The 13701-nt window shown below is 37.4% G+C and overlaps 1 protein-coding gene across 1 annotated transcript in view; it reads left to right on the top strand.

Moving 5' to 3' along the window:
- The first annotated feature begins 8901 nt into the window (after window positions 1–8901).
- NME8 (NME/NM23 family member 8) overlaps window positions 8902–13701 on the top strand; it is a 54553-nt gene continuing 49753 nt past the window's right edge. Inside the window, exons 1-3 of the mRNA XM_045564321.1 lie at window positions 8902–8934; window positions 9013–9070; window positions 9255–9361. Of these exons, the coding sequence (XP_045420277.1) occupies window positions 8902–8934; window positions 9013–9070; window positions 9255–9361 (198 nt within the window). The remainder of the gene's footprint in view (window positions 8935–9012; window positions 9071–9254; window positions 9362–13701) is intronic.

Below are 13701 nucleotides of genomic sequence, written 5' to 3' on the forward strand. Positions count from 1 at the left end.
GTCTTACATACATGTAATAGAAGTACAAGATTGAGAACAGACAGAGAAAGCAGACAAAAAAATATTAGAAGGAATAATGATCTAAAACTTTTGATATTGGATAGAAAAGTTTGGCTTATAGCTCCAAGAAGCTGAACAAATGAATGCAGAATAAATGCAATGAAAAACACTCTTAGGCTTATTATAGCTGCTTTTTTGAAAGCCAAACTAAGGAGAAAAATCTTAAAATAGAGAAAAATGACACATTGTATACAGGGAGACAATAATGTTAATGACTGATGTCTCATCAGAAACTATGGAAACCACCATACTTTAGAAAAACTTATTCAAAGTGCTGCTGAAGAGAGAGGGGAAAAACATGTCAAGCAAGAATTCTGTATATGTAAAACTGTCCTTTTAAAAAAGAAGGCAAAATAATGATATTTTTAGATAAACATAGCTGAGAGAATTTGTCATTAGAAGACTTACATGCTCGCAACACAAGTAAAGCTGTAGAGTTCTCCAGTTCTCCAGGCTGCAAATCTCATGACACCAGATTGCAACTCTGATGTACAGGAAGAATGAAGAGAAACAGAAATTATGGTAAATACTTCAGTTAGTGTGTTACTATAAAATCTCTCTCCCTCCCTCTCTCTCTCTCTCTCTCTCTTTCTCTCTCGTGTGTATATAAATTTTCTAAAAAGTATGACATTTAAAAATTATGGCACTTCTTCTTCTTTTTTTTTTTTTTTTTGAGACAGAGTCTCACTCTGTTACCTGGGCTGGAGTGAGTGCCATGGCGTCAGCCTAGCTCACAGCAACCTCAGACTCCTGGGCTCCAGCGATCCTACTGCCTCAGCTTCCTGAGTAGCTGGGACTACAGGGATGCACCAACATGCCTGGCTAATTTTTTCTATATATTTTTTATTTGTCCAGCTAATTTCTTTCTATTTTTAGTAGAGACTGGGTCTCGCTCTTGCTCAGGCTGGTCTCGAACTCCTGAGCTCAGACGATCCACCCGCCTCGGCCTCCCAGAGTGCTAGGATTATAGGCATGAGCCACTGTGCCCAGCCAAAAATTATAGCACTTCTTGATGAGTTTGCAACATATATAAATAGGATGGGGAAGAGATAAATGAAAATATACTACTAAATGTTTCTTGTATTATACCTAAATAAATTCAACATTAATTCTGCATAGGTAAGCATAAGTCATAGGTGAATATTTTATATTCTAGAGTAAGTAGTAAAAAATAATATAAAAAGATATAGCTAGAAAACTAAAAGAGGAATTAAAGTGGAATACTAAAAGATACTCAAACAAAAATAAGACATCTAAAAAATAGATGAGAAAACTAGAAAAATGGAAGACCTACATACAGCCATATCAATATTAATAATTGCATTGAAAGTAAATGAACTAAATACTCCAATAAAAAAGGCAGAGATTGAAATCAAAATTAAGAACCAACTATATGCCATCCACAAGATATGCACTTTAAAAATGAAAACACAAATAGATTGAAAGCAAAATGATGGAAACAATAAACATAATAAAGTAGAGCAACTATATTAATTTTAGCCAATACAGAATTTAAGGCAAAGATTATTATTGGAGCTAGAAGGACACTTTATGATGATAAAGGGTCAATTCAACAAGAAGATATAACAATTGGAAAGGCATATGTTCCTAATAAAACAACTTCAAAATATATAAACTAACCTGACAGAACTAAAGGGAGTAATACATAAATCCACATTTATAGAGACTTTATCACACTTTTTAAAGTAATTGTTAGAACAACTACATGAGAAAAAAATCCCTAAGGATCTGAACAATAATGTCAGTCACTTTAACTCAAAGGATATTTGTAGAACACTGCATCCAACAACTCTAAAATACATTCTTTTCAAGTGTATATGGAAGGCTTACCAAGGTAGACCATAAGCTGGACAATTAAAGTGTTAGTAGTTTTCAAAAGGTTAAAATCTTACAGAATATGTTCTCTAATGGCAGCAAAATTAAATTGGAAATCAGCAATGATAAAACACCTAGAAAGTTTTCAAATATCTGGAAATTAGACAACTCAATTCTAAATAACCCATAGGTAAAAGAAAAAAAAAGCACAATGGAAATTTCAAAATATTTATAAACAAATGGTGATAAAAACACAATGTATCAAAATTTGTGGAATGCAACTAAAGCGATTCTGAGAACTTTACAGCTTAAAGATTTGTGTTAGTAAAGAAAAACTCTGGTGGGGGTAGGGACCTGCGGCCTTCTGATTTCAAGATTGTTCTCTTTTAAGCACCAAAGAAAACAAGAAAAACTTCATCTTTCTCTGCTGCACCCCTTTTAATAAAAAAATTTGTTCTGTAAAATTTGAATTCAGTCTAAAGGCTGTACCTAAGGACTAGGAAGGCCACATTTCACTTTAAGGCCTCAGTTCCCCACCCCTGGAAGCCTCATGTAGCAATAGTTTTTGTTGTTGCTGTAGACTTTTTTCGTTTAAATGTGTATCTTCAGTTATAGAAATATTTGTTATTTGCCAAATAACAAGGTGCTAAGTTTTCTTGGTTTTACCTATATATGGTTGCTGATCCAAGGTGCTTTGAAAACTAGATCTGATGGAATGGCAGACATCTGGTGCTGCTCTTCTTCTCAGAGGTCACATCATCTCCTCCCATTGTTTGCTTCTCTAATATTCTGAATTTATATGCTGTATTCATCTTACAGTTCTACTAATGCTCTTTCTATCTCTATTTTCATGTAGGGCTTCATCTGAGATTATTATCCAGTGTTGTCTTGGAACCAGCTTGTACCAGCTAGTGAAAGCAAATTGTTAAATTTGCAGAAGTTATGCAGTGTGATTGTTAATCACAGCCATTATAAAAGATCAAATTATATGAACCTAAAAATTATTTATATTTAAAACAAAGGTAATAAGTATCTTAAGCTCATCACTTCTTCATTACTTTATCACATTTTACTATTTTCTATGCTCTTGAGATTATTTACATATATCATGTATTTAGATGAAAACACCATATAATGATGTGCTAGTACAGATCTTTTTTGTTACTGATATCATGCTGATAACTTGAAATTGACTATGCTGGCAGTATTTGCACTATGAAAATCTGAAAATGCTACAAATCTGGGCTTGATTTATTGTTTTGTTGATTATTAATGCAAATTAAAATTTAAAGTATGTTGCATCTGTAGTTGTTACATTCTAAAAAGCACCCAACATTTGAGAAATAGTCTTCCAGTATTTGCAAATTATTATTTGATTCAGCAAAAAGTCATTCGTGTCATTGATGAATGTGTGAAATTCCAATATACATCATTGTTTCACTTTGTCAAATTCATTAATATTGTTAAAATATCAAGCAACATTCCTGTTGGAATTACATACATGCATGATGACATGAGCAACTTCTTTGCTGAATCAGGTAGTAAACAAACATTTATTCATCTTCTGAATCTGGAAAGTTATGAATGAATTGCATCCATAAATTGACTATGGATATGAGAGTTTGACAAAAAATTAATGTTCTGTAAAAGTCAATGGCCTGTATGGAATTTGCAACAAAGGGTATTACATATTTCTTAATTGTCACTTGTGTGCAACATCATTTATAGCAATTAAATTAGTAGTACTTTATTATATACATTTTTTCCAAGAGAGCTTGTTGTTAACATTTACCAGCATACCACTGTTTATGACTCTCTGGATGTCGCAAGTGAATTCTTCCACTGTCTCACACTTGCCTTTCTTATTTGGTAAGAATTCTGATCTTCCATAAATATAGCAGGAAATATAGTGATGGGTAGAAAATAATACTCCAGTTGCATTACAAATCAACACCTAGACTGCAAAGAGATGGCTGCTGTTTTGGTTTATTGCAACTCTCTGAGTCTTTGAGACAGTAGGCAGGCAGGGATGTGCAAAGCTTATTTTTGATTAATTTTAGGCCAGCAGATTTGCTCAATGTAGGAACTGCAAAACTATTATCTCAATACAGACCCATAAATCTTGCAGTTCCCAATAGGTTGTAGGTACATTCAGTCTGAGTTTTTATTATTATGAGTTTTCATTATTTTCAGTACCTTAATTTCATATACAGTGGGAAAAGAGACTATCTACTTCAGTATTATTAGTCAGGTGACTTTCAAAGTTGAAATTCAGAATCTGGCATTTTGATCTAAAGGAGACAGGAATTAACAAAAAGTTATATAAAGTTCACCTAAATAGAAGGCTAGTTGGCTATCTCTAACTGAAATGATGAACTTAAAGTAAGTACCTAAAGCATTAGTTTTCTTTATAATCCACTTAATTACCTGGCCCAGATTGCTTGAATTTAAAAACAGTTTTGTTTATCCTCATTAAAGAGTTCATATATGTGTCAAGAATATCTGCTATTTCCAAATGCACTAATTTGCTATCTAATTGTTGAGTGTTTATGTACTGATGCTGATGCTAGGTGCCAGAGAGGACTTCAAGAGGAAGAGAGTAAAGTGAAAATAATTCTGCAATTCAGTTCCTCTTCTCTGGGTCTTCATATATATTTAGACGTCCTGAGAACATACAAATGAAATAATTAGGCATTCATAAACCTATGCTCCAAGAAAAAACAATTGAGCACTATAGATGGTGCTGTATGAGGGCAAAAAATTGTAGATCAGTATATCAGAGTGCCCGTAATAAATCCTTAAAGAGAAAGTCAAATAGATGCAAGGAGCAAAACAAACCATTAGGTCCCTTCAGAAGTATCATGTCTCTTAGGCTTTTTGGCATTTATAACACTCTCCTATAATAAAAATAAATTCATTTTCATAGCATCAACATTTTCAGAGCATTTGTCCTTGAAGTCAATTCTGGCCCAAAGCAAAAGCTCATCAGATTTATGTTTCAAAGCTTCAACATTCAAACTTTTTGCACTTTGCAGGAATGATGTTAGAAAACTTAACTGCACCTTCCTTGCATTTATTGGCCATTGGCAAATGTTTGTTTTCATTTGAGAACAGACTGAAACTTCTTTTTGTATTAATGTTGTCCCTTAAATATCAAAATAATTATGTGAAGAATTTGCTTAAATATTTGCAGGGACATTTATGGCACCTGCAAAACTCTTCCTATAGGTGCCTATGCAATAATGTATTTTTGGATTAACAAGAAGAAAAATTTCATTAAAAAGTATTTCCAGATGTTGCACGTTGGTTGGGATATAGGAAGCAACTGTAGGGTAAAGGGACATGACAAACCTTTATAGAAAAGATCTTCATCTCTGGAGTGGACCAAATGGATGAGCAGACTTAGCTACAGAAGGATTTTTGAATAGGACATTATGCTCTCAAGAAAGTACAAGTATTAGTCCTTCACTTTGCCATCTATTGTTTTAAAAGAAGTGTTAACATGTTTCCCATAACTGCTATTTCACCAGGGTAAGGTTGCCAGTAAACTGACCCTTGGTTGTTCTGTGGTTCAACATAATACCTGTTATGGAGAAAGGATCCTAAAGAGGAAAGTTTGTGTCACCTGTGTTGCTGTCAACATGATCCCAAAGGTTAGGTTCCCCAGAGGTTTACCAGATGGCTTTCCTGGAGAGTCAATGAGTAGAACTGGACTGAAAACACTAAAGTTTGTGAAATGGGCTCCAGAAATCAGATAACTAACAGCCTAGTATCAAGAAGCAGCTATGCATATTAAAAAAACAAATGACAAGCAGTATCCTACATTCCGGGAGCTGTGTTTCCATACTACTAAGAATTAGGACAAACTCCAGTAAGAAATATTGGGAGCTGTAGTTGCATTTTTTTCTAGCAAAAAAGAGAAAGATGCCACCTCAGTAGAATAGAGTGACCCATGTGAAGCTTGCTAAAAACAGGGAATTAGACTGGAAGTTATGCATACAACATTTATTACAGGTATGAATATTACTAGAGAATTCTACCCCAATAAAAGTGAGCACAAAAGAATTCCCAGGCCAAGCCAGCCATTCACTGTATCTATCAAAATGGAACAGCTCTCACATTAAAGAAGAGTGGAGAGAACTGCAAAATGAAGGCAATGAAGGAAGACAAGTGTGACCACTGGAGAGGTTGTAGCTAAGTAAAGCTCAGTAAACACATGCTTACTGGTTTGTTACAAAGGATATGATAGAAGATACAAATGAACAGCCAGATGGACAGTCACTAGCACAGGAGTTTCTGTCCCCATGGAGTTGGGATGTGCCACCCCCCGGCACATGAATGTGTGCACTACCTTGGAAGACCTCTGATTTCATACTTTAGGAATATTTATGGAGGCTTCACCACATAGGCATTAATTCAATCTCCATTCCCTCACCCTTCCCCAGAGAATGAGGGAGGTGAGGCTGAAAGTTCCAAGTTTCTAATCATGGCTTGGTGTTTCTCGTGACCTGCCCCCATCCTGAAGCTATCCAGGAACCTACGAAGAGTCACTTCATAAGAACAAAAGACTCTCCTATCACCCAGGAAATTCCAAGGAATTTAGGAGCTCTGTGTCAGGAACCAGGGTCAAAGATCAAATATTAGAACCAAACATGCTCCTAGCATCCCTATCACTTCGGAAATTACAAGAGATTTAGGAGCTCTCCTCCAGGAATCCAAGACAGAGACCAAAGACATATTTCTTATTATATCCCAATATCACAGGGAGAAAATCAAGTCCCAAGATTGTGCCATCCATATATATGAGTTTGAATTTTCAACTGTCTTTTGTGAAATAAGAAAGGTAAACTGAGAAATTAACATGCAACTGGGCTGGTAGCCTAGATATTGGTGGGGACAGGCAAAGGTACACAGCATTGATACACTGCCACAGTCCTGCTACAAGAGTTCATGCAGTAAGCAATCCCTGCTAAAGATTAGTTCACAGTTAAAAGTTACAAACACCAAAAGGAAAGGAATCACCACGAAGGAGTGTCTGCTGACCCAATAAATAGGAGGACTTGAATCCCAACGATAAGGGAAAACAGAGCAAGCTAAAAGACACGTTAGAACTTGTACAGCAAAAACAGGAGAGTATGTTAAAAAAAAAAAAAAAGTTACTTCATAGAAACAGAAAGTCAAAAGGTGACTTCCAGGCCTGGGGATAGGTGGAATGGGGGAGTTGTTGTCTAATGGATGTAGAGTTTCAGTTTCAGAGAACTTTTTCAGAACTTTTTCTCTGAAAAAGTTTTCTAGATTGGTTGCACAACAATGTGAATATACTTAACACTATTGTGCCGTACACTTAGAAATTGGTTAAGATGGTAAATTTTATGTTGTGTTTTAAACTACAATTGAAACATTTTTAAAAGTTATTTAAAAATATTCTTGATAGAAATTCCACATATGACATAATCAATGAAATAAAAAGACACACATGTCAAGGTTGTAAAAGACAAAGACCACCCAGTAGAACTAAGATTGGAGGAGGTGTGACAACTAAATGTGTCAGTGGTACTCTCGACTGGAAGGAAAACTGCAAGATTGTATAAGGTCTGTAGAGTAGTTAAACACTGGATCAATGTTAAATACTGCATTCCATGATAATTGTAGTATGGTTAGGAAAAATGCTAACCTTAGGTGAAGCTGCGGGAAGGGTGGCTGAGAAATCTGTGTACTATTTCTGCAACTTTTTCATAGGTCTAAAATTATTTCTAAATAGTTTTGTTTTTTAAACAGAAAGAGAGTAGATGCAGGAGACAAAGCTGGAGAGAAAGGGTAGGGGTAGAACTCAGAGAACATTCTGCTCCACTTGGAGGAATATACACTTTATATTGCAAGGCATGGCCAGTCGCGGAAGGATTCAAAGCTGATGCAAGAGGAGTCTATGGAGACAGAAACAGGACTTCATTGGCCCCATTCAGTGTGGGGGCAGAGGAGGTGGGGGAGTTTAGGGGCCGGCTGCCCTTGTGCCCGCTGCCCCCTGTCCCCGCTGGCTGCGGCAGGAGCCTCGCGACGCAGCCCACGGTGGGGCGGCCGGGCTCGCGGGCTGGGGAGAGGGTTGGAGGAAACGTTTACGCTGTTCATCCGCCTTCTTCCCTTAGCTGGCGCCGCTTGGGAAGAAAGTCCAGCAGAAACCGGGCCAACCTCAGACTCGGCCCTGCCCGGCGCCCCGGGTACTGGGACTTTGTGGAGCTCCCCGAACAAATGGCCCCCGGCCTCAGCAGCAGCTGATTTAGATCCTGTGGTGGGATGGGGTGGGGGTGTCGTTCCTTCCTCTTCTGTAAATGTCCCGGTGTAGCTTAGAGGAGGATCCGTTTTGTGTAAGGCTTGTCGGAGCATTCGGGACCTTTGCTGTGACGCCGACTTATTTGGGGGGTCATTCCTTTGTTGTATGTAAGTGTCTGCCGCCACCCTCAGACCATCAGATCCACGCTATGCACGGTCCCTGATGCCATTCGATAGGGAGTTTGGGCCCCACTGATTTAACACCTGTGGAAAGTTTATGCTGCGCTCTAGAACACACTAGTGACCTTATTCTAAAAATTAAATATCCTTGGAGTGGGCAGATCAGAAGAGGAACCCTAGAAAGACCCATAGAGCATGTTCATAGACAGTTGACATGTGTGCAAATGAAAATACAGAAAACACTCTGTACTACTTAAGGAAAACAAGCCAAACAATTTTTAAAAACAAGTTGCAACTTCTAACATTGTTATCTTGCTTCAGGATTGTTGGAAGAAAAAGATAGTATAGCAGCTATAAGCATTTAGTATAGAGCCCAGCATGCAATAGTCCTTCTGTGACATTAGCTTCCTCTCCTCTCTTGCAAAGGTGAGACTGCATAATCCAGTATTTAGTGGGGGAAAATTTCTACAGTACATTAAGATGTTATTTGAATGCATAAAGAGAATATTATTTAAATTCTTTTTTATTTTTCTTCCTTTTTCATATGATAGTAGATAAATGGCAAGCAAAAAGAGAGAAGTCCAGTTACAGGTGGGTCTGACATACTAACGCTTCTTTATCTAGTACATTGGTGCTTGACGACCTTTTATAGTGCCTTGATTTTTGCAGACAGTTGTCAATAATCAAACCCTGTGGGATGAGATGCTGCAGAACAAAGGCTTAACAGGTATGGGCCTCTTCCATTATTTGACCGTGGGGTTTTTCCCAGGGCACCTCACCCTGTGCCTCTAGAGTGCCACGCCCACTTCCACCATGAAATCCTGCCACACCTTCGCCCTAGCCCCAGGGTTGAGATAAGCTACTATTTTAGATTCGTTGACTCTGTCCTTTCATATATTGTCATCTTCTAGTGATTGATGTTTACCAGGCTTGGTGTGGACCTTGCAAGGCAATGCAGGCTTTATTCAGAAAATTGAAAAACGAACTGAACGAAGATGAAATTCTGCATTTTGTTGTTGTAAGCATTTCATTTTCATTACACCATTGTTTTCTTGTTTAAGTGTTGAAGTAGTCTCTAATACTTTAAGTGTTGTTATAATTTAAACAACCTGTCAATTCTTCAAAGTAGATAATGTTAACTTGGCAGTTTTGCTATATTAATATTTAGTGCTACTATGTCTGAGAATGAATAGGATTTCTATCCAGTTTTTATAATGTCAAGATTATTTACCGTGATTGTGAATACTAGAAAAGTACAAAAATGGATACCTGTCTATTGACCTGTTTCTTTTCACCTGACCACATGTTCAGTGTGTGTCCTTTAGAACAGGGCTGCAAATCTGTCTGCTGGGTATCACTGAGTAGTGCCCTGGCATTTACCCGCTTACCAAATTTTCCAATGAGTAGTGATCTCCTCTCATTTATTTGCTACCCAGATGTGACAAGGGATTAAAATGTTATAGCCAAACTCAGTTGACTTAGTTGTACTGATTATTCAATGTGTCCACATCAAATTATTAACTAATTAGAATTTTATTATCCAATATGGTAGCCACCATGGAATACTTTAAATGTAGCTAGTCCAAAAGAGGAACTGAATTTTTAATTTTAATTAATTTAAATTTAAATTTAAAAACTGATACCTAATTCAGTTACCATAAAACTTTTAAAATTTGGGACAACTTGGGTATGTGAATCTACTTTTTGACTGTAAATGTTATTAAATCTGATCAAGGATCTATTATTTCTGATTAACATTTATTATACAAACAAAGATACACTGTAAGTATAAAATACATGCTAGATTTTTAAAGATTTAGTATGGGAAAAGAATGTGAAATATTGCATTAATAACTTTTTACATTGATTACATGTTGAAATGATAATATTTTGGATATATTCAGTTGAGTAAAATATATTATTACATTATTTTCACGTGTTTCCTTTTAGTTTTGAATGTGGTCACCAGAGAATTTTAAAGCATATGTGGCTTACATTATATATTTCTGTTGGACAGAAGCATACCCAAACCAGCTAGACCTAAGATACAAAAGCAGATGACAGATTTACGTATCTTTACTCCTTATCTCTAAGACACATAGTCCCTGATGCAGACGTGTAGCCTCAACCCATGGCGTGTTCTCCTGGGTGCAAGGCTTCCATAGCCCCTCTCCACCCAGACCTTGGAATGAATTTGCTTACTGACCTTAATTTGTCTTTGACTATCCATCTTCTTCTGCAGACAAACCTTTTACGGGACTTCTTTTCCTTAGTTAAAGGCTATGAATAAGCAGTCTAAAGCCTAGAAATCTTACCTCTTATTATCTTTCTGTTCAAAAGAATAAGTGGCAATCCTTTTGTTCTGAGTGAAGGGATTGGCTATTGTCTTTGGAAAAATAAGGATTCTGTAGTTTTTTTTCCTTTAATTAAAAAAAAACTTAGACCAATTTTAAGTTCACAGAAAAATTGAGCAGAATGGGTACAATCCACACTATATGGGTGATGGACACACACATAACTTTGACTCAAACTGTACAGAAGCAATTCATGTAACCAAAATGTTTGTACTCCCATAATACTCTGAAATAAATTAAATTACAAAAAGAAAGTACAGAGAGTTTCCATATATCTCCCATTCCCCCCACACCCACAAAATCCTGCCATCAGAGTATACGTTTGTTACGATGGATAAACCTACATTGACACATCATTGTTTATCAAAATCTATAGTTTACATTAAGGATCACTGTTGGTGTACTTCTTATGCATTTTAACAAATGTGTAATGACATGTATCCACCATTATGGCATCATACAGAATAGTTAAACTGCCCTAAAAATGTTCTGTGTTCCACCTATTCATTGCTTCCTCCCTGTCCCCGGCAACCACTGATCTTTTGAGTGTTTCCATAGTTTTGCATTTTCCAGAATGTCATATAGTTAGAATAATACAATATGTAGCCTTTTTAGATTGGCTTCTTTCACTTAGCAATGTGCATTTGTTTCTTCTATGTCTTTTAATGACTTGATAGCTCATTTCTTTTTAGTGCCAAATAATATTCTATTGTCTGGATGTATCATAGTTTATTTATACGTCAACTTACTGAAGAATATCTTGGATTCCTCCAAGTTTTGGCAATTAGGAATAAAGCAGCTATAAACATCCATGCACAGGTTTTTGTGTGGACATAAGTTTTCAGCTCATTTGGGTAAATACCAAGGAGGGTAATTGCTGGACCATATGATATAACTATGTTTTGTTTTGAAGAAACTGCCAAACTGCCTTCCAAAGTGGCTGTACTGTTTTGCATTCCCACCAGCAATGAATGAGAGTTCCTGTTGTGCCACGTCCTGGCCAGGATTTGATGCTGTCAGTGTTCTGGATTTTTTCCATTCTACTGTAATAGATGTATAGTGGTATCTCATTGTTTTAATTGGCATTTCCCTGATGACGTGATGTGATGTGGAGCACTTTTCATATGCCTATTTGCCATCTCTATGTGTTCTTTGGTGTGGTGTCTGTTAAGGTTTTTGGCCCATTTTTAAATTGAGTTGTTGTTTTCTTCTTGTTGAGTTTTAAGCAGTCTTGTATATTTTGGATAACAGTCCTTTATTAGATATTTCTTTTGCAAATATTTTCTCCCAGTCTGTGCCTTGTTTTTCATTATCTTGGTATTATACTTTTGTAAAACACAAGATCCTGTAACAACTTGCTTCATTCACTCTGCAGAGTCAGAACCCCCTGAAAGGAGCTGGAAAGTGGTTTTAGATTTGGTTCTTGCCACGGAGGAAAGACCAAGTTCAGAGAACAGAAAATAGGGCCTAGAGGGGATTGCTTCCGGCAGTTGACAAGGTGTTGGCATAAGAAGTTAAAACACAGTGTCAGAATTGTCTAATAGCTGGAAGATGGATCACAGAGAATCCAAGATCAGAATTTTTTTGTGAATCCTGGCAGATGGTGTGAGGGAAGTTTTTCTGGAAGTGCTAAGAGTGCAAGTTCACACAGGCTAGGAGTTGTGGGAAACTTTGGTGTCCAGTAGGAAATTGGGCCCATGGGGAGAGAACACGAAGAAGGCAGGCCCTCTCTCACCTATCAGGCTCCCTGGAAGGGAACCTGGCGTAGGAAAGGGCAGGAAGGCATCCTCAGGCAAGTAGGAAGTGGACTTGGTGCTGTGTGAATGGGAGGGCTAGTCATGAAGTCCCTCCTGTTTACAGGGTCTGAGTAGGTACGACAGAGGCATGTGCTCGGTGGTGGAGGCCAAGGAGTATATGTGGAGGGAGAATAAATCGCACAGTTTGTTGGGCTCCAGTTTCAGCCAGCTCAGAGCAGCTCTGAGGAAGAAGAGATGCTGTGTGAGGATGTGGATCGTCACAGTGCCTCCTCCCAACCCCACAGCCTTAGGTCGTGTCCACCCAGCAGTACCCGGGCCCGACAGAATTCCTCACCTACTCCACAGGAGTTGGGTCCGTTAATATATCTATTCCATTTGAGAAGTCCTAGTGGAGTCTTTCCAAAATATGTCATATTCGTAATACCGTAGTATGTTGAATTTAACAACCAAAGCATGTATGCGGTGCCCCTGGGTATTTTCTCTTATGTTTGTGCTCATTCAGTGTTAGTATATTCACATAGATTGATGCTGTTTTTATGATATCACCCACCCATAGAAGGTGAAAGAAAATAATAATTAAGTCTCTAGACCTCCATCATGAGCAACCCTCTGCTGGACATTTTGTTTTCTGCTGTTAACCAAAGAAAAAGACCTTTTCTCAACTTGTGAAATTAAGTCCAAAAATTAAAACGTATGAGATCGGTTACCTATTAAAATTACCTTGAGCTGAATGGTCAGTATGAAATATTTTTCTGCCTTTTAGAAAAAGACTAACATTAAACATTATATATATGCATAAACACACATACAAAATTCAGTAAAGATTTATTATACCGATATTATTAAATTATTTAATTCTTCATGCTTTATTATAATATCACTTTATAATGATGATGCCTAGACTGCTTCTAAAGGTAATCTTGGCTTCCTGTATTTAAATATCATCGATTAGGCCGGGTGCGGTGGCTCACGCCTATAATCCTAGCACTCTGGGAGGCCGAGGTGGGAGGATCGCTGGAGCTCAGGAGTTCGAAACCAACCTGAGCAAGAATGAGACCCCATCTCTACTAAAAATAGAGAGAAATCAGCCAGCCAACTAAAAATATATAGAAAAAATTAGCCGGGCATGGTGGCGCATGCCTGTAGTCCCAGCTACTCGGGAGGCTGAGGGAGGAGGATTGCTTGAGCCCAGGAGCTTGAGGTTGCTGTGAGCTAGGCTGATGCCACAGCACTCTAGCCTGGGCAAC

Source organism: Lemur catta, chromosome 11 (assembly GCF_020740605.2).
Source record: "Lemur catta isolate mLemCat1 chromosome 11, mLemCat1.pri, whole genome shotgun sequence".
NCBI lineage: Eukaryota > Metazoa > Chordata > Mammalia > Primates > Lemuridae > Lemur > Lemur catta.